Source organism: Hemiscyllium ocellatum, chromosome 11 (assembly GCF_020745735.1).
Source record: "Hemiscyllium ocellatum isolate sHemOce1 chromosome 11, sHemOce1.pat.X.cur, whole genome shotgun sequence".
Classification (NCBI taxonomy): Eukaryota; Metazoa; Chordata; class Chondrichthyes; order Orectolobiformes; family Hemiscylliidae; genus Hemiscyllium; species Hemiscyllium ocellatum.
The window spans coordinates 48,284,367-48,306,848 of record NC_083411.1 but is presented as its reverse complement, the minus strand read 5'-3'; the positions used below and the strand labels follow the sequence as shown (position 1 = coordinate 48,306,848).

The 22,482-nt window shown below is 43.6% G+C and overlaps 1 protein-coding gene across 1 annotated transcript in view; it reads right to left on the bottom strand.

Annotated features, from left to right (window-relative positions):
• LOC132820332 (sodium- and chloride-dependent neutral and basic amino acid transporter B(0+)-like) overlaps positions 1 to 22,482 on the bottom strand; it is a 197,321-nt gene that overhangs the window by 165,226 nt on the left and 9,613 nt on the right. The window contains exons 2-3 of the mRNA XM_060832354.1: positions 11,313 to 11,439; positions 2,356 to 2,460 (exon numbers count right to left, since the gene is read on the bottom strand). Of these exons, the coding sequence (XP_060688337.1) occupies positions 2,356 to 2,460; positions 11,313 to 11,439 (232 nt within the window). The remainder of the gene's footprint in view (positions 1 to 2,355; positions 2,461 to 11,312; positions 11,440 to 22,482) is intronic.

Sequence of the window (22,482 nt, the reverse complement as noted above, 5' to 3'; positions counted from 1 at the left end):
TTTGTATGTGTCTGTATATGTGTGCCTGTGTGGGTGTCGGTATCTGTGCTTGTGTGTGTGTGTGTGTGTCTGTATCTGTGTCTGTATGCGTCTGCGTTTGTGCATGTGTGTGTGTGTGTGTGTGTGTCTGTGTGTCTGTGTGTGTCTGTGTACCTGTTTTTGTGTTTGTGCTTAGTGATATGTACAGTTTGCCTCCAATATCCCTCCTGAAGTTTCAGATCCAATCTCTCCAGGTATTCATGAACTTCTTGCTGTCATTTTGTTCCAAAGTTCATTCACACACACACATCCACAGAAAAGCTCAGCCAATCCTTTGGGATTAAACAACCAAAAAATACCCCATCACAGCCATAGGAGTTTTCTATGTTTTGTCCGGAGACCAAGCCAAACAAAGCAACTGGTTTGCAGGGACTACACTGAAGATCAGGAATCCAGGGTGGGGTTAAGGTAGTGTGCTTCTTATGCCTAAAGTTTCAGATTTCCAGCCTTATTAAGGGCCTTGTGTTAGGTTTAGATTAGATTCCCTACAGTGTGGAAACAGGCCTTTCGGCCCAACCGGTCCACAACGACCCTCCAACGAGTAACTCACCCAGACCCATCCCTCTCTGACTAATGCACCTAACACTATGGGCAATTTAGCACGGCCAATACACCTTTGTGACTGTGGGAGGAAACCGGAGCACCCAGAGGAAACCCACACAGACACGGGGAGAACATGCAAGCTCCACACAGACAATCGACCAAGGCTGGAATCAAACCTGGGACTTTGGTGCTGTGAGGCAGCAGTGCTAACCATTGAGCCACTGTGCTGCCCGAAGTAGAGTTGGTAGATCTAATGAAGGACATACAGTTACTTCAGATTAGTGAAAGAAGGCCTCAAAACGTGGCTAGTTGGAGGGCACTAAATTTTGTTCTGGGCATCCAAAAAAGTAGTGGCATAACTGAGAGTTGGCACCATGGTATGAAGTATCAGGGGATCCAAAGTCCACACATGTCTGGAGCACAAACTGTTTTTAATAACCTGATGTGGAAGACACACAGGTTCCTTCCAGTTCCACATTATCTGGAGGGAGGCAGAAGTAGGAAACCACAGACCAGTTATGTGTGGCACCTTATCAAATGCTTTCCAGAAGTCCAGATATACTACATCTACAGGACCTCCATTACCCACTTCACTTGTTACATCTTCAAAGAGTTCTAGCAAATTAAATGAATTAATCTTCACAAAGAAAATGAATTATTCTTCATCAAACCACACTGACTGTGGTGGTTTGTTTTTACTTTACAAATGTAATACCACTTAATATTGAATTCAAACAATTTCCCAATGACAGACAATAAACTAACCATTCTGTGGTTTCCTACTTTCTATTTCCCTCCCGTTTTGAACTATTGTCTTCCATTAGCAATTTTCCAACCACTAGAACCTTTCCAGATTCCAGGACATTTTGGAATACTATAATTAATGTATCCACTATCCTCGCTGTCACTTCCTTTAAGACTATAGGGTATAGGTCATCAGATCCTGGGGACTTGTCTGCCTTTAATCCCAATACTTTGCTCAGAATTTTCTCCCTATTGATGGTGATTGCTACAAATTCTACCTTTTCTATAATCTCTGCATTACCTGTTACAATTGGGATGGTTTCAGTGTCTTCCACTGTGCAAACTGAGGTAAAATATTGATTTAGAGTCTCTGCCATTTCTGTGCTCCCCACTATTAATTCCTCGACCTCGAAAGGGCCAACATTCATCTTAGCTACTCTCCTTTTTATATACTGATAAAATTATTTGCTGTCTGTTTTTATATTTTGAGCTAGTTTTCTTTCATAATTAACCTTCATTCTTTTTATTACTTTTGAATCACCCTTTGCTGGTCTTTAAAAGTTTCCCAATCCTCCAGCCTGCCACTGCTCTTTGCAATATGGCATGCCTTAGTTTTTGCCCTTATGTTATCTTTAACTTCCTTAGTTAGCTATGGATGCATTTATCCCTCTTATATTCTTTTCTTCCTTTCTAAATATATTTTAGTTGGAGGAATTAAATATCTCCTTTAATGTTCATCAATAGTCCTACATTTTAGTCTTTCCGCATGGCCCACTGGGCCAAATCTGTCGATTTCCCTATGTAATTAGCTTTGTTTAATTCTAAAATACTAGTATGGGACTCAAGTTTCACCAACGCTCGCCACAATCAACATTATTCAGGCCCTCAGGAAGCATAAAACCAATAAGGCACCTAGTGTTATATAGAAAAATACAAGTTACCCAGTCCAGAACATACTGGGAGCAAATCAGATTAATTATAATCTGGCTGAACTAGTCAGTGGGCTAAATGCCTGTGGAAGGCACAAACCTGTATTTGGCCATTGACGATCACTTCCTCAGCAAAGTGTACTTTGACTGGGTTGCTTTTCAATCTGGCTCGCTTTTCTTCAGTAATAAATGATGACTTGGGCCCCTGTATACAAACAGAAACCATGGCACTTAAACAACAGCTTTGGCGTTTTGTGTTGACAATGTGTGGCAATTGGGAAAGCCCTGCACTGATGTTCTGAGTTCCAAAAGTTTGATTGTAACCTAAAATACGAACATACAAACAAGGATCAAGAGAGTAGGCCTATGAGCCTACTTCGCTCTTCAATAAAATCACGGCTGTTCTGATTTTATTGTAGGATCCAGGCCCTTCAGCCCAACAAGTCCACCCACCAACCCTCCAAAGTGTAACTCACCCAGACCCACTCTCCAACAGTAATCCCTGACTAATTCACCTAACCTACACACCCCTGAATACAATGGGCAATTTAGCACTACCAATTCACCTAACCTACACATCCCTGAATACAATGGGTAATTTAGCACTACCAATTCACCTGACCTACACATCTTTGGACTGTGGGAGTAAACCAGAGCACCAGGAGGAAACCCACACAGACACAGGGAGATTGTGCAAACTCCACATGGTCACCCAAGACTGGATTCGAACCCAGGTTCCTGGCCCTGTGAGGCAGCACTGCTAACCACTGAGCCATCATGCCTCCTCTTGATTTTAACCTCAACTCTACATTCCTGTATCTCCCTGATAATCTTTCAACTCCTCAGTCATCAGGAATCTGTCTATCTCTGCCTTAAAAAATATTTAAATACTCTGCATCCACTACCTCGTGAGGAAGGGAATTCTAAAGGCCCACAACCCTTTGAGAGAAAAAGGGTTTTCTCATCTTTGTTTTAAATGGGTGCCCCCCCATTTTAAAATAATGATCTCCAGTTCTCAGATTCTCTCACAGAGGAAACCTGAATTCTTTCAGCATTCACCCGTTCAAGACCCCTTGAGATCTTAGATGTTTTAGTTAATTCACTTATAACTCTTCAAAACTCCACGGGATACAAGCCCATCCTATCTAGCCTCTCCATCTAAGGCAATCCACTTATTCCAGGTATTCCTTCTCTGAACTGCTTCTGATGCGTTAACATCCTTCCATAAGTACAGTGACCAAAACTGTATACAGTACTCCAGATGTGGTCTCCCCGAAGCCCTGTAAAATTAATGTATAATCTCCCTCCTCTTGCAGTTAATTCCCTTTGCAATAAACCATTCAAATTGTGCCATGTGACCTTTTGTATCCATCTGAAAGAGGACATGGCATCTCGGTTTAATAATTCAACTCTAAAAGTCTAGTGCTTGCCTCAGTCTTGCACTGAAGCTCATCCAATATCCCCGTAATAGCATGTACTTCTAACTAGATAGAGAGAGCTGGAGGTCTAGTTGATGGGTGCTGCTCCACTTTAGGATATGCTGAGATTAATGATCAAATCTTCGTTTGTATCCTGCATGAAGCCTGGAAACTTCTTTGATTATGTAGCTTGATAACACATCACACAAGACAAATGGCCACTGAAGCATGAATCAAACCCTTCTGACGTGAGCTGGTTGAATTTGTGTCAAAATTTGAGCAGTGTACAGTCTCATCAAGCCCCATCAAATGTTAATTGAACATAAAGCACCATCCTGTTCAGAGTCAGGTGGCTTTCTGCAAGCTTACTTCAAGACATCTAGTTCTCTTAATGCTAAGGAAACAGGGTCAATTGAAGTTTGATAGATTTTTATTGGAATACTCAGAGATGAGGTACAGCTGACTGAAGGAACAGGCCAAATAGCCTGCTCCTGTTCCCGTGTCCAAGATCAAGTGCTCACTGTAAATGTCAGCATCCATCCCATCTATAGATTTGTTATATCTGTTAGTTATTTCACTAATAAGTCTTCAAAACTCCACGGGATACAAGCCCATCCTGTCTAGCCTCTCCATCTAAGGCATGTCATTCAAACTGCCATTGCAAATGCCAGACTAAAGTATTTGGGAATGAATCTGAATCACGTCGAGTGAATCTCTCCTGGACTGCAACCGAGTTGTGAATAAACCCATAGAATCCCGACAGTGTAGAAACAGGTCATTTGGCCCAACAGGTCCATACCGACCCTCTGAAGAGTATCCCACCCAGACCCATTCCCCTACCATATAACTCTACATTTCCCCTGACTAATGCACTTAACCCACACATCCCTGAACACTAGGGGCAATTTAATAAGTTAATATGGAAACTTCACACAGACAGTCGCCCGAGGCTGGAATCGAACTGATGACCATGAGTAGCATTGGAAAGCTCTGCTTTTAAAAGTCGAAAGATTGTACTTACAGGGGTATTTCGCAGGACAGTCACTGTAACAGTGTTACCACATTCCCTGCAATAAACAATTTGACAAATATTAAAGCAATATGTGTCCAATGCAGAAAAAAAGGGCACTTGACTAAAACCTGCAAAATTAAGCTCCTGGCACAGAATATTATTTTCCGGGATCACAGGCTTGAACTTAACAGCAACACATAAGACTCATAAGAGTTGTACAGCGTGGAACCAGACCCTTTTGTCCAACTTGTCCTCACTGACCAGACATCCCAATCTGATCTTGTCCGTCTATCTCACTCAGATTGTAGTTCGATGTTAAAAATAAAATTGCCATGATCTTACAAGCCCCATGGGACTGCTCTCTCATTTGAGAAAGAGAGGTGACTGGTGAATTAGAATTAGGTTCAGTGTCACGTGTGCTCAAGTTACAAAAGTACTGGAGTGCAGTGAAAAGTGTACAATGTCACCAACACACAGTGGCACCTTAAGTACAAAATACCTAGGTATAAATCTCAGGTATAAAATTAGAGAAAATAAAGAAATAAGTTACAGAACATGACAGATATACACAGTATATGTTAGGAAAATAAGAAATAAAGAAATAAAAAGATTCACAATGCAGTCTTTCTATTGTTGGGGGGGGGTTCAGAACTAGATGGCATAAATTTAGAGTGAGAGGGGAAAGATATAAAAGGGATTGAAGAAGCAACGTGTTCACGCAGAGGGTGGTGAATGTATGGAACGAGCTGTCAGAAGAAGTGGTGGAGGCTGGTACAATTACAACATTTAAAAGGCATCTGGATAGGTATATGAATAGGAAGGGTTTAGAGAGATATAGGGCTAAGCGCTGGCAAATGGTACTAGATTAGGTTAGGATATCTGATCAGCATGGATGAGTTGGAGAGTCTGTTTCTGTGCTGTACATCTCCATGACTCTCTAGCTCTATTAGGGCTTTCTGTAATGGTAGTGGTTTAACTTGAACCTCAGACAAGGGGAAAGGTTGAGAAGGAGAGTCCCTCATGGTAACCAATGTTTACACAAAGACATCAGCATCAGAAACATTTCTGGTAAACAATCGCACTAAAGCTCCAGTGTAAGTCCAGAGTTCAGATACAAAGGGTAAAGATGCCTTCCTATAAGCAGTCTCCCACAGCCCAGATTAAAGCAGAGTGAAGTCTAATGAAGACGTCAGCCTTACACATTCTGGATGTGATCATGAACACATTGGAGATTGAAATACATCCAAAAGAGTACAAGTCATAACTCAGACCATACTTAGTTTAACATATTTGGTTCTTACAAACCCTGCCTCCAATGTTTGGCATGTATTTAAATTGGGATTGCAGTGAGGTTTTCTACACAGGTGAGAACTCCATTCTATATATTCTGCTAAACAGTTCTTAAGATCCAGCCAGACAACACTGTTTAAGCCCAAGACCCTTGATAACACGTTTAACAGGAAGCAAATCAAATTCAGTAAAGTTACTGAGAGATTCTTTTGTAATGATCACCACCTTAGCACTGAATCCTAGAGCTACAAGCATTGGACAGGAGAAATATATTCCAACAAAAGAGGCTCTGGGTTTGACAAGTGCACACACTACATACACCTTGCTTTGGTTTATCATTTATGAACAATCTTTAACTTAAAATGCTTTCTTTAACTACATTTCTGATAGAATACACTGAAATATAAATAGTGGGACTATGGATACAATGGAGAATTCATCTTAGGTAAGCAAGCAAGAACTCAACTGTGTGGATAATAGAGTGTTCAACTGTCTGTATTTATGGAGAAATTGGCTGTATGTGTAATGGGGTACTAGTTGTTTGTGTAGGGTACACTATGGAGCATTCAATAGTACTTGGAATGGAGTTCTTGATTGTGTGTATATGGAGTATTTGACTATATGTATATCCAAGTTTTTGACTGTATGTATAACCTGGCAGTGCACATATCAAAGAAGGAGAAAGTGAGGACTGCAGATGCTGGAGATCAGAGTCGAGACTGTGGTGCTGGAAAAGCACAGCAGGTCAGGCAGCATCCAAGGAGCAGGGGAGTTGACGTTTCGGGAAAAAGCCCTTCATCAGGAATAAAGGGTTTCTGTTGAAGGGCTTTTGCCTGAAATGTCGATTCTCCTGCTCCTCGAATGCTGCTTGACCTGCTGTGCTTTTCCAGCATCACACTCTTAACGCATATCTAAGCATTCAATTGTGCATACAAGTTTGTCTTTGTATTTGAATTTTCAAATGTGTTTAAAATGGGGTATTCAATTATGTTTGCATGTAATAGAGAACTGGCCGGGTGTGTAATGGAATATTCAAACTTGTGTGTGAAAACTTACTCAACTGTCTGTGTAATGGAATTTTCGATTGAAATGTCGACTGTGAGTGCAGCAGAATATTCGTCTCTGTGAGTAACTAAGAACTCAACTGTTTGTGTAATTCAATATATGTAATGGTTTATATTGTGCAAGATGTCTGGGTGAGCTGCTGTAGAACTAAGGAGACATATGACACTCAATTAAGTCTTGTTGGTGATCTCCCTTTAGAACTGCAAACAATTTTCTACACTTTAGCTTTGTTTTATTTTCTGAGTTTGCCACCAACAACTTGCATTTATATAGCACTTTGAAGGTCACAAAACTTCACAACTCAAACTTCATAGCAAGTTCACCTATTAAAGGACTTAAAGACAGCCCTCAAATAAGGTCAGATGTACAGATGTACAGAGATGTACAGCACAGAAACAGACCCTTCAGTCCAACGTATCCATGCCGAACAGATATCCTAAATTAATCTAGTCCCATTTGCCAGCATTTGGCCCACATCTCTCTCAACCCTTCCTATTCAGATGTCTTTTAAATGTTGCAATTGTACCAGTCTCCACTACTTCCTCTGGCAGCTCATTCCATACATGCAGCACCCTCTGCGTGAAAAGCCCCTTAGGACCCTGTTATATCTTTCCCCTCTCACCCCAAACCTATGCCCTCTGGTTCTGGACTCCCCCACTCAGGGAAAAGTCATTGGCTATTTACCCCAACCAGGCCTCTCATGATTTTATAAACATCTATAAGGTCACCCCTCAGCCTCTGAAGTTCCAGAGAAAACAGCCCCAGCCTGTTCAACCTCTCCCCATTGCTCAAATCCTCCAACCCTGGCAACATCCTTATAAATCTTTTCTGAAACCTTTCAAGTTTCACAACATCCTTCCGATAGGAAGGAGACCAGAATTGCACGTAATATTCCAAAAGTGGCTTAACCAATGTCCTGTACATCCACAACATGACATCCCAACTCCTATGCTCAATGCATTGAACAATAAAGGAAACCATAACATCTTCTTCACTATCCTGTCTACCTACGACTCTGGCCATTAATGATTAGCAGGTGGTAACTATTAAAACTTTACATTCAGTGAATGCGCTAAAAGGGTCCTCACCTAATAATGTTATCGATATGTTCCTGGGAAATTGTATCCAGAGACATGTCGTTAATTTGTAAAATCTGGTCACCTGGGAACAGCTTTCCCTCTCCAGGACCACCTAAGAAGCAAAATGAAGTCAGCATATTTTTGAAAGGAGCATTAGTTGTCCCTCACAGAAAGAGAAGAAAAAACTGAAAGTACATGGGAAGCTATTAGCATATGCAAAGGTTAAAAAAAAAGATAATTATTCATACTTTTTTTTACAACTGCACATCTTGCTGCCTGAAGCTTGTCTCATCTCAATGAAAAGGGAATGATGCATTTCTCAGATTGTGGAGAGAGAGAGAGAGAGGTGGATTGTACCTGTTTGTGACTTTCTTATAAAGAACTAGGGAACACAGAGCATGTCAAGGAACTAAGGATTCTTGTGTGTGTTGAATAATCACAGCGTAGAACCCGAAGACCAGCATGCTAGAGATCATAAGGAAATTGATATTGGACCTAGGACAGGAGCTCACCAAAATAACCAAAGCAAATCTGCCTGTGTGGAGCTTCTACCTTCCCCCTCCATATCTATGTGGGTTTCCTTCAGGTGCTCCGGTTTCCTGCCAGTCCAAAGATGTGCAGGTTGGGTGAATTGGCCGTGCTAAATTGCCCCATAGTGTGTAGGCTAGGTGGGTTACTGTGGTAAATGTGGAGTTAAGGAGATTGGGTGAGATGCTGTTCAAACGGTTAGTGCAGACTCAATGGGCCGAATAGCCTCTATCTGCACTGTAGGGATTCAATGATGATTCTATGAAAATAATGAACAAGTTAAAGGCATGAAAGTGTGACAAATCACCCAGAGCAGAAGATTCCATGCCAGAGTTTTAAAGGAGAATTGGTGCAGACAATGCATATGCCCTGACTGTAACCTATCAAAGCTGAGGAACTGGTCCCATAGACTGAAAAAATTACTCATGTCACTCCAACAGTTGAGAAAGGGAGAAGAACTGCATCAGAGGTCAGATCAGTTTTCCTTCGTGTGAATCCAAGGAAAGTGATGGTACCAAACAGAGTACCAGGCCGTGCACTCAGAGCATGCGCAGATCAACTGGCAGAGGTCTTCTCAGACACCTTCAACCTCTCCCTGCAGCAGGCCACTGTCCCTGCCTGTTTCAAGAGGGCCAACATTATCTCTGTGTCTAAGAAGGCTCATGCTGCATGTCTCAGTGACTACCGCCCAGTGGCCCGAACTTCAATGGTCATGAAATGCTTTGAAAGGCTGGTCATGGCATTAATCAACTCCAGCCTCCCCACTGCTCTTGACCCACTCCAATTTTCCTATCAGACCAACAGATCCATGTCAGATGCCATATCACTTGCCCTTCACTCCGCCCTAGAACATCTTGACACCAAGAACTGCTACATGAGAATCCTACTCATTGACTACAGTTCAGCTTTCAACACTATTATCCTCTCGAGACTGATTACTAAACTTAGTTATTTCAGACTAAGAGTCACTCTTTGCAACTGGATCCTCAGTTTCCTGACCCACAGGGCACAATCAGTGAAGACTGGGGACAATATTTCATCCTCACTAACGCTCAATGCTGGAGCCCCTAGGGTTGTGCACTCATCCCCCTACTATACTCACTGTATACCCATGATGCGTCACCATGGTGAACTCGACCCGGACAATCATAAAGGCCAACCTCCTATCTATAGAATCCATCTACCAGGACCGTTGTCAAGGAAAGGCCGCCAGCATTCTCAAAGATCCATCCCACCCTTCAATGTTTTTCTACAACCTCTACCATCGGGGCGGAGGTACAGAAGCCTGAACACACGCACCAGCCAGTTTCGAAACAGTTTCCACCCTACTGTTCTTAGAATACTGAATGGACTCACAAACTCTTAACATTCGCCTGTACCTGTATTTTTGTTTTTGCTGCTGTTTACCTATTGCTCACTTATCTATGCTATTGAACTCAGTGATCTGCCTGTATTGCTCGCAAGACAAAGCTTTCCTCTGTGCCTCGGTACACGAGACAATAAATTAAATTAAATTAAATTCAGAAGCCTGGTGAATTATAGCCCAATTAACCTCACATCTTGCATTGGCAAATATCTAGGACTATCATTAAGGACAGAGTGGCTGAAGATGTAGCTAATTTTCAGCTGATCAGAGACAGTAGTAAAGGACCTACAAATCTCTATGAACTTTTTTAAATACGTGAGGAGAGAACCTCTGGGTCCTAACGTCCACTGGTCGTGTCTTACTCTTTGGAAAAAATCCAGCAATGAGATGATAAGCCACTTTTATGATCTTATTGTGGGGTGGGGAAGGGGTTTCAGGAGGAGTTGGAGGCTTGGATAGGGGTGCGGATTTGAGGCCATTCCCTTGCCCCCATCCCTGCCTCCATTGTCACTAGTTGGATAAAATGCAGGCTCTATTCCTTAACCTGGTTTGCAAGTTGTCATGGTTTCTCAGTTTGGAAACAAGGCAGCTTTGTCCACCAGGGGGCAGATAATTTGGAAGATGACGGGTTAAGGCCCTTAATTGACCATTTTGGTGGAAGTCAAGAAGGCCGTCTATGGATCATTTTAATTAATTACCAAGGTGGCAGGAAGAGGGTGAGGGGCCAAGCCCATTATATCACCTTCTGACCATCTTCAGGGAAGAGAAAATTCCACTTGAAGTATTGTCACCATGGCAAAACTGACAAAGATTGAGAAGAGTTCAGAGTTAATGCTGGAGGTGTTGAGATGGACTGTATCAGTTAAAAGCCCTGGCCCTATCAGACCCTCAGCCCCTCTTGAAAACACTTCAGGCCTTCCCTCAGTTCGATTAGATTACTTACAGTGTGGAAACAGGCCCTCCGGCCCAACAAGTCCACACCGGCCCGCCGAAGCGCAACCCACCCAGACCCATTCCCCTACATTTACCCCTTCACCTAACACTACAGGCAGTTTAGCATGGCCAATTTACTTAACCTGCACATTTATGGACTGTGGGAGGAAACCGGAGCACCCGGAGGAAACCCACGCAGACACGGGAGAATGTACAAACTCCACACAGATAGTCGCCTGACGCGGGAATTGAACCTGTGTCTCAGGCGCTGTGAGGCAGCAGTGCTAACTGCTGTGCTGCCGTGCTGCCCACATTGGAACCTCCCATTCCCAGGTATTTACCTGCAGTGACAGACTTCACACATACTGGTGAATCTTCTGAGACCATAAAACCGTAGTCCAGGAGTGGATCTTTGATAATCTTCACTGTGACCTTCAAAGGGCTGCTCGGCTGGTTTGTGTTAGCAGCTGCTCCATCGGCTGGACCTTGATTACTTCAATCACAAACAAAGCAAGGGTCACATTTGTCAATCATTGTCAGAATCTTATTATTTTCCATATTATTTAATCCACCTCTCACCCATCCTCACCACACCCCTTCAATCCACCATCCCCCACCCCCAGCCTGGACTCGGTCAGGTTCCTGCAAAATTCTCACTCGTAGTCTCTCCCCATCGCATTGTCTTTCTGAGAGAGAGGTCATTGTAAAAGGGATTTCCTCTGCTTCTCTGTATCCACCTCAAAACTGACACACCCATTCTCTAGGAATCTGCCAAAACCAGGGTGAAAAATTCCAGCAAGCTGTTTCGAGAATGTCAAAGGATCAGAAGATTCTTGGTGAGTTAAAAGAATCAAAGACAGAGGCTATGAGTCACAGAACCTCTGCTCTGTCCAAACTGCAGCAAATTGGCTAGGATGAGATCAAAATGTAGTTAGTGAATAAAACCAGGAAATTTTCAGCAAGTTCGGCAGCATCTGTGGAGAAACTTTCAGGTTAGTGAGTCACTGACACGCCCATTGAGGTGATTGATCAGTCCATGGTCTAGAATGGCGGAACAGGCTCAAGGGGCTGAATGGTCTGCTCAGGCTCCAATATGCCTTCATCAGAAGTGGGTAAAGTCAGGGTGCAATTTCCCCTCCCTGGAGATGGTGAGGAAAGGGCAAATATTTGGTTGAGTTCACCCAGAGGTGTACTCAGTCCCTTTCTCACCACCTCCACTCCGGGCAGGAAAATCCATGGTGGGCATCCTCAGCCCGCCAACAAGTGAAGCTTTTGAATCACCAGCTAATAGACAATAGACAATAGGTGCAGGAGTAGGCCATTCAGCCTTTCGAGCCAGCACCTCCATTCAATATGATCATGGCTGATCATTCCTAATCAGTATCCACTTCCTGCCTTATCTCCATAACCCTTGATTCCAAGGGCCTAAGCCACTCATTGGGCTGAATACCCTCTCTCCCAGCTGGTGGGAACAGGGCGTGTTTTCTTCACAGGGAAGCTCCACTTGCCTGAATCTGGGGCTAATTGGGACAGGGAGGGTTACTCACCCCATCCCCAATAGTGTCCCCAAAATACCCACTTTCTTACCCACTGGTGAAGCTGGTCATGGTGTGCCACTTGTGCTTCCAACCCTGAGCCTACAAATTTCTGATTGAGCAGTTACCTCTGGGTGGGTGGTGGACAGGGCAAGGATTCAGTGAGCAGGCTCCTGATTGGACAAAGGAGAAGCCCTTAAGTACCAAATTGATGCTCAATCCAATGAACTTTCATGCTGGGGTGATAAAGAGAGCCTAAGTAGGTTAATGCCCCTTGAAGTCACCTATGCCCACACTTAGTACTCACCACATTAAATCCTAGCCTTAGGGATGTACCAGGTTTTAAGCAAATGCAAGGGTAGAGAGTGGAAAGAAAAAAACATGGGATGGTCTGTGCTGAGATTGAAGACTGGACAATAACAAAGGGGGTAATGGTGTTAGGCAAATTAAGTCAGAATGGAACAAATCAAGGAGCAAAACACGAATGTGGAGGAGGGATACACAATGACAACAGAGTCACTGTCACAAGATTGGCTGTTTTCCCTGGAGGCTGAGGGGTGACCTTACAGAGATTTATAAAATCGTGAGGGTAAATAGATAAGGACTTTTCCATGGGGTGGGGGAGTCCAAAACTAGAGGGCAGAGGTTTAAGATGAAACGGGAAAGATTTAAAAGAGTCCTATGTGGCAACTTTTTCACACAAAGGGTGGTGTGTGCATGGAATGAGCTGTCAGAGGAAGTGGTGGACATTGGCATAATTACAACAGTGAAAAAGCATCTGGATGGGTATATGAACAGGAAGGGTTTAGAGGGATATGGCTAAGTGCTGGCAAATGGGACTAAATTAAGTTATCTGGTCCTCATGGATGAATTGGATTTAATACTCTTTTCGTGTTGCCCTGACTCTATAAATGATTCAGAGATGTGAATTATTGTTGTGGTTCTGCTCGCCGAGCTGTAAGTTTTTGCTGCAAACGTTTCGTTCCCTGGCTAGGGAACATCATCAGTGCGGTGGGAGCCTCGTGTGAAGCGCTGCTTTGATGTTTCTTCCGGTATTTATATTGGTTTGTTCTTGCCGCTTCCGGGTGTCAGTTTCAGCTGCAGTGATTTGTATCTGGGGTCCAGGTCGATGTGTCTGTTGATGGATGTTCTTGCCGTTTCCGGGTGTCAGTTTCAGCTGTAGTGGTTTGTATATGGTGTCCAGGTCAATGTGTCTATTGATGGAGTTTGGGGATGAATGCCATGCTTCTAGGAATTCTCTGGCTGTTCTCTGTCTGGCTTGTCCTATGACAGTGGTGTTTTCCCAGTCAAATTCATGTTGCTGGTTGTCTGAGTGTATGGCTACTAGAGATAGCTGGTCGTGTCGTTTTGTGGCTAGCTGATGTTCGTGGATGCGGATTGTTAGCTGTCTTCCTGTTTGTCCTATATAGTGTTTTGTGCAGTCCTTGCATGGTATTTTGTAAACTACGTTAGTTTGGCTCATGCTGGGTATTGGGTCCTTTGTTCTAGTGAGTTGTTGTCTGAGCGTGGATGTTGGCTTGTGTGCTGTTATGAGTCCTAAGGGTCGCAGTAGTCTGGCTGTCAGTTCTGATACACTCCTGACGTATGGTAGAGTGGCTAGTCCTTTTGGTTGTGGCATGTCCTCGTTCCGTGGTCTATCTCTTAGGCATCTGGTGATAAAGTTGCGTGGGTATCCGTTTTTGGCGAATACCTTGTATAGATGTTCCTCTTCCTCTTTTCGCAGTTCTGGTGTACTGCAGTGTGTTGTGGCCCTTTTGAATAGTGTCCCTGATGCAGCTTCGTTTGTGTGTGTTGGGGTGGTTACTTTCATAGTTTAAGACTTGGTCTGTGTGTGTTGGTTTCCTGTGTACCCTTGTGGTGAATTCTCCGTTGGGTGTTCTCTCTACTAACACGTCTAGGAATGGGAGTTGGCTATCCTTTTCTTCTTCTCGTGTGAATCGGATTCCTGTGAGTGTGGCATTGATGATTCTGTGACTTTTGCGCGCCAAAAGTCGTTAATTTCAAAAACCACTAACCAGGAATGGACCAGGACCATAGAACAGGCTATCACTATAGGACAGAACAGGACAACACTCCGCAAAAAAACAGCACTAAGAGAAAAAATGGACAAACTAACACACAAAAAGGAGGACACTACAACACACAACTGGGTTAAAAACCTCTCCCACAGACAGCTCACAGACATGGAAAGAACTATACTGGCCAAGGGACTCAAATACAACCACAGGGATGCCAACACAGCAGACTTCCTAGCAGCACTAGAAAGCACACTCAGGAACAATGGACTGACAGAAGAGACACAACAAACAGTGAGACAAACGGTAGTACCCATGATGATAAGAAAACGACAAACACATAACCTCAACACCAAGGAGAGGGAAGCACTGAAAGCACTGAAAAATGACAAAAACATAATCATACTACCGGCAGATAAAGGCAGAATGACGGTCATCCTAGATAAATCAGACTACATCAGTAAAGCACAACAACTACTCGCAGACACCAACACCTACCAAATGAAGGATTCCGACCCCACACCACAACTCACCAATAGAATAATCAACACACTAAGGAATCTACAAAAAAACGGACAGATAACCAAAGTGGACCAGCAAAGAATGAAACCTGAAAGCAACAACACCCCCAGATTCTATGGACTACCCAAAGTACACAAACCAGACATCCCACTCAGACCCATAGTATCACTACCAGGGACACCAGCATACAAACTGGCCAAAGAACTACAACAAAAACTGAAACACCTAGTCAGCGGATCCAAACACTCCATACAATCAACACAGGAATTCTTGGACGTCATCAGGAAGACACACATAGACAAAGAAGAAACCATGGTATCATTCGACGTGACGGCACTGTTCACTTCAATTGACAAAACCCTAGCCAGAGAAACAATAGCCAACCTACTGAACATACATAACAGAACACAGGAGGCCGAACCTATCAACAAGGACGGCATACTTAAACTACTGGACCTGTGCCTCACCACACACTTTACATTCAACAATCAGATATATGAACAAATCAACGGAACACCCATGGGATCACCAATCTCGGGACTCATAGCAGAGGCAGTTATGCAAAGATTAGAACATACAGCCATATCACAAATCCAACCCAAACTCTGGATCAGATATGTTGATGACACCTTTGTAATCATCAAAAACACAGATATAGAAAAAACACACAGAATCATCAATACCACACTCACAGGAATCCGATTCACACGAGAAGAAGAAAAGGATAGCCAACTCCCATTCCTAGACGTGTTAGTAGAGAGAACACCCAACGGAGAATTCACCACAAGGGTACACAGGAAACCAACACACACAGACCAAGTCTTAAACTATGAAAGTAACCACCCCAACACACACAAACGAAGCTGCATCAGGGACACTATTCAAAAGGGCCACAACACACTGCAGTACACCAGAACTGCGAAAAGAGGAAGAGGAACATCTATACAAGGTATTCGCCAAAAACGGATACCCACGCAACTTTATCACCAGATGCCTAAGAGATAGACCACGGAACGAGGACATGCCACAACCAAAAGGACTAGCCACTCTACCATACGTCAGGAGTGTATCAGAACTGACAGCCAGACTACTGCGACCCTTAGGACTCATAACAGCACACAAGCCAACATCCACGCTCAGACAACAACTCACTAGAACAAAGGACCCAATACCCAGCATGAGCCAAACTAACGTAGTTTACAAAATACCATGCAAGGACTGCACAAAACACTATATAGGACAAACAGGAAGACAGCTAACAATCCGCATCCACGAACATCAGCTAGCCACAAAACGACACGACCAGCTATCTCTAGTAGCCATACACTCAGACAACCAGCAACATGAATTTGACTGGGAAAACACCACTGTCATAGGACAAGCCAGACAGAGAACAGCCAGAGAATTCCTAGAAGCATGGCATTCATCCCCAAACTCCATCAATAGACACATTGACCTGGACACCATATACAAACCACTACAGCTGAAACTGACACCCGGAAACGGCAAGAACATCCATCAACAGACACATCGACCTGGACCCCACATACAAATCACTGCAGCTGAAACTGACACCCGGAAGCGGCAAGAACAAACCAATATAAATACCGGAAGAAACATCAAAGCAGCGCTTCACACGAGGCTCCCACCGCACTGATGATGTTCCCGAGCCAGGGAACGAAACGTTTGCAGCAAAAACTTACAGCTCGGCGAGCAGAACCACAACAACGGATACCCGAGCTACAAATCTTCAATCAGATTTTAAACATCTGAATTATTGTGTTAGACATCAAATGGCCATGGGATTTTGATCCAGTGCTGGGAAACTTTGAAAATTACAGTCCCAGACATTACCTTGGAATGCCATCTTCTGGGACAGTTGTGAATTTGAAAGGCTTAGGTTTAATTTTCAAATTTTGTTTGAATTCTCCCACCCTGATGTCATGAGAGTAATGACAAGTGTGGTGACAAAATAAGGTGAGAAAGAAAAAAGTGTTGATTTGCATCATTGCAAAAGAAGGTCTTGACTTGCCCTGAGCTTGGAAAGGTGAGTTCAAAGAGGTGACGACCTTATTTCAGTGCATTTGCAGTTCATTAAAAGCCCAATTTGACCGACTTACATCGCTTTTCCAAAACATCTCTCCTCTACCACGAAACGGAGACAGTGAAAATTCCCAACAGAAAGGTCAGAGCCAGTTCCTGACAATTATAGCTTGGTGAAGACCCATCCTGCCATCACCCAATGCACTTCACACATCGATGCTGACATGGCGGATTGACACTCATTAACTTTAGCACCAGGTTACAGAATGTCAGAGGCTATCATCACTCAGACTGCCAGCTGCTTACACACCAAATACAATTCGTGTGCTTTGAGTAAGTGGTGATGTGTGAACGTTAGAGGATCCACCACAGTCATTCAATCACACTATATGGGGATGGTCACAGTCAGTTCAAGTGATGTAGTGTAGTGATTACAGGTAGGTCAGTTGAGGGATCAATCTGTGAGGGTGTGGCCAGCTTTTCTTTGCAATGAGACAAAGGGAGAGACTCAGTATGACAGAGAGGGACACATGAGCGGAAGGAGGTGATGATGAGCAGGAGAGTGTTATGGACCAGACCCTCTCAAAATATTTTAAGAAGGTAGACTAGGCCCTAATTTTTTCTTATTTTAAAGACAGATGTAAAGTGCCATGTTCCAGAAACTATTTTCTAGTCAAACTACTTGCTATTAAACAAAACGTAATGTATTCAAATGCTATAGTTAAAATACAACAAAAGAAAGAAGAACTTAGAATAAATTAACTCGACTGGAAAACTTAACAGGACAATAGATACAACAATTATTACTAATTAATTGTTTCAATATAGTAGTATTCCATAAACACTCCTTTTGGCAAAAAGGCAAATTCGAAAACAGATTTTGTCTCACATGTAATCCAAGAACCTACGAAGAGAACTGCTAGCTTTTGGCTATAATCAAGAGATGGGGAAAATAGGTTCCACTTTTTCAACATCACAATAGCAACCGATGCTGAATTTCAAAACTAAAAAAACTAAAAACTAGAAATCCTGATTTGTGAGAGCTGGCCACACCCATCCAGGCTGCACCTATTATTCCAACTTTAAATAAAAACAAGGCCTCCCAAGTTGTTTACTTTCTAGGCTCTCACGAGCCAATTCGGCACCTCTGCCTGAAAACTTTGCTTAGTCGTAACCAGGACAAAACACACTTCCTAAAGCCACAGCATTGTCACAAGAAGTCATCAGGTGTTCCCAGTGAGTAAGCTAGAAATGCAGAAAGGGTTAGCAGTTTGGGAGGATGTGATGCTGTGAGCCCTTGGGTGGAACACGATGCATGCAAGTAGTTCATGAGCCTTGGCAAAGGCATGTGCCGTATCCTGAGTAAGAGGTAACAGAGAGAAGATGGTGGTACTTGATCTTGCAGAGTGCAGAAAATCTTTTCACTCTGTACACAGCACTGACCCACACTGCTCTTTATGCCAAGGTTGGTTGTCTTTGTTATGGTGTTCCCCTTTGGGGGATGGGGGAGGTGAGCAAGGATAAGGATTCCCATCCTCTCCCCCAGACAGCCCAGCAGCACCTTCAGATCTCTGTCCTGGAAGGAGCTTGTCTTTCCCCTTGAGACCGTTTCCAGATCGAGCCCCTGCAGTCTGAGAGATCAATGCTGATTGGGAGAGTCTGAAGTAGTGGCAGCTGGGCTTTTGGGGCAGGGGTGGGTGGTACAAGGAAACCAGGAGAAGATCTTACCTGGAGCACAGGAAACACGATTTCATGAGAAATGCAGCCAACATCTCAGGATTATAATTAGTGAGGAGAAACGTAGAAGACGGTGTTAGAAAATTGATTGTGGGCCACTGTGAAACTCACTGGCCGTCACACTTTCAGGAGAAATCGGAGAATTTAGCCCGACTTCACTGTATTGGAAAGTACAGGATGTTCAAAGGATGTACTTGACAAAAAGTTTGTAAAAAAGCAACAGATCAGTTCAAATCAGCGAGATTTTTTAAACAAACGCAGAGGAAGTCTCCTTGTTCGGTTTGAATCTGATTAGAATGTTTTTGTTTAATTGGTGGGCAACAAGATTCCGTGCACTGAAGTGTTCCATGCAGACCCCAACTGGATGGCCTAACAGAGGTTACCATAGCAACACCCCTCTGCAGGTCAGGGGAAACAGCAGGGATGGCCTGCTCTACCACTTATTAAAATTGTGAATTATAAACAGGGGACTTAGCCAGGTCACCACAGCGGGTGGAAGGAGCGAGCCCTCTACACTGTGCCCTATCTCCAGCCATCTCCCTGTAACCACATTACGAGGTAAAAACAATGACTGCAGATGCTGGAAACCAGATTCTGGATTAGTGGTGCTGGAAGAGCACAGCAGTTCAGGCAGCATCCAAAGTGCAGCGAAATCGACTTTTCGGGCAAAAGCCCTTCCTGATGACCACACTATAACCACACTACCCCCAACACAAACACACACACAAACACCGCCAGACCAGAATACTGGGAGCAGACTGTAACATCTCACTGTCAACTCTGGTCAGCGACTGGAATCGGGTATTAAAGATGCTTCAGCTCTGAGTGACAGCCAGTCAGACTATCATGATGCCCATATTAAGAAGCTAGACAGTATAAGTATGAACTGTATCTAACCTTTCAAATGTTTCGTACATTGTGACCACCCCCAATCAGTTCTTTGAAAATACCTGAGCTATGTTTGTGGAACAGTCCCCTTCTCTTAATCATCCTGCAATGGGATTTAAGAGTACATTTTACTATTTAGCATTTCTATTTCAAAAGGAATGTACATCAGACAAAGGTCAGGAGGCCTGACTTCGAGCCTACAGGACTACTGTCCAATGTCTAAGCTACAGTATTCTCTCAATTGTACAGAGATGTGAGCTGATGATCTGTGGGTGAAAATTACTTCTTTAATTGTGCAACAATTTTTCATGAAACAGTCTGGATTGGAACAAAGATGCAGCTGAAAGGAGTAGGGTATTTATGTTACATTAAATTTAATCTGACTTCAGGCTATCAGAAAACCGGTACTTCCAGACAAGGTGATTGACATGATCTCGTGCAGATAAATAATTCATAAAGGCTTTTAACGATGTAGCAATTGTGGCTCTTTGTTATATTATAGACAAGGGAAAATCAAAACTCTCAACAACTGAAAGTGCTTTGTGCTTCTGAAAAGGGTCATTCTGTTTTGTTTGTGAGATTTTATTTACAAAAACGATAATGCTTTTGGTGACAAAATGTAGTTTTATAAATTCAACGTTGACTTGCTTTACAGTACACGGCATGTAATGCCATAATTGAGAGAAATCAGCAAGGTAAAGGCTATGTTGTAAATTTAATATCCATGTTAATTTGCTGAGGCAGGTTCTGAGAATAGAAACCAGGATTTTATAAACCTCCCGGAGGTGGACCAGGAGGTAGAAGAGCTGGTGAAATGATGAGTGGCCATGTGTGATTGGCTGTTTGATGTGATACTGCCAAAAGGGCTTCGGGTTTTTGAAAAGATTCGTAGGGTTATGGATTTGGTCATAGATTCATTCGCTGAACTGGTGTGGTTTTCTGCAGACGTTTTGTCACCTTGCTAGGTGACATCATCAGTATGTCTTCGATAAAGTGCTGTCGGTCTGTCCTGCCTGGTACTTGTGTGTCTCTGCTTTTTGGTACTTCCAGTTCTGTATCTGAATGGTTTGTATATCAGATCCTGTTCAATATGTTTATTGATTGAGTTCCAGCTGGAGTGACAGGCTTTAAGGAATTCTCTCATGTGTCTCTATTTTGCCTGTGCTGGGATGGTTACATTGTCCCAGTTGAATTTGTGTCCTTCGTTGTCCGTGTGGGTGGAAATCAGAGTACTGGTTCAGTCTGGCAGTGGGGAGTTGATGCTCATGATTCATATGGTCAACTTTTCTTCCTGTTTGTCCTATGTACTGTTTTTCACAGGCCTTGCAGGGTATCTTTGTAGATTATGTTCATCCTGTTGAATGGGGGTGTCGGGTCTTTAACTTTTGTGAGGAGTTGGTGAAAAGTGTTTACCGGTTTGTGGGCCACTAAGATTCCTAGGGGTCTGAGTAGTCAGGTAGTCATTTCAAAAGGGCTTTTTCCCAGTGGAGGGAACGGATGCAGAGACTGTCCACCGGAGGGGGAGGGGGGCGGGGAGCGGGCTTTTTTTATTCATTTCTGGGACATGGATGTCACTGGCTGGCTAACATTTATTGCCTGTCCCTAGTTGCCCTTGACAAGGTGGGCAGGAAGATATCTTCTTGAACCGTTGCAGTCCATGTGCTGTGGGTAGACCCACAATACCCTCACGGAGGGAATTTCAGGATTCTGACCCAGCATAGTGAAGGAACGGCGATATATTTCCAGTCAGGATGGTGAGTGGCTTGGAGGGGGACTTAGTCAACGGTATTCCCATGTATCTGCTGCTCTTGTCCTTCTGAGTGGAAATGGTCGTAGGATTGGAAGGTGCTGTCTGAGGATCGTCGGTGAATTGCTGCAGTGCATAATGAAGATAGTACACACTGTTGTCAGTGATGGAGGGAGTGGATGTTTGGATGCAAAAACATAATTGAAGCCCCAATTAGGGGTCATTTTGCTGGTGGTGAGGCAATCACCCCCGATGCAGGGGGAAAGCCAGTTAAATGGTGGCAGCATCTCAACAACAGCTCAACGTTCAGGACTGATAGCTCAGGGAGGGAGCTGCAAGCAGGTCCAGCAGCTGCAATGATCGTCTTGCAAGGGTTGCACCTCCAACTCTCAGCTCCTGATTTTATCTATTTTTTCAAACATCCCTGGCTGAGCTCCCAAGGTCTTGTACCTCAGCAACACCCACCTCTCTCTCTCTCTCTCTCTCATTGAGATTATTAAGCTCTTTGACTGGGCCAGCAGCATCAGTTTCCCTCATTGATAGTGGGCCTGTGGGCAACTCGTGATGATTATCTAAACAATGGAATCATGGTCCGTCTTACAACTCCTTTCATCATGCATCAAACATCAGGTGGATAGATAAGCCTACAAGAACAAGTCCCACATGATTCAGGGCTTTCTATTGAGCTCACTGCCCCCTATCACGTCAAATTGCATCTTCTAACATTCTTTAAATGTCATTCCCCTCAGTCAATCTACACGATCCACCAGCAAGGTCCACTCAATGCTGCTTGCCTCCCTTCCCTGTTGCTCCAAAAGTCTCAACAGTCCTACTCCCTCACTTCAAACAGAAAAATTGATTCCTACCAACGTCTCGACACCGCAGTATCAACATTGCCTTTGTCTTCCAGCCCCTTCACGGTGCCAAGGTGTGAAGATTATCATTGCATTTTTAATTTGGGTTTTGATTTGGGTTTCTTTTTCCACTAGAAGTTGCAACTTGATACAGCAGGGAGTGGTGACCAGAAG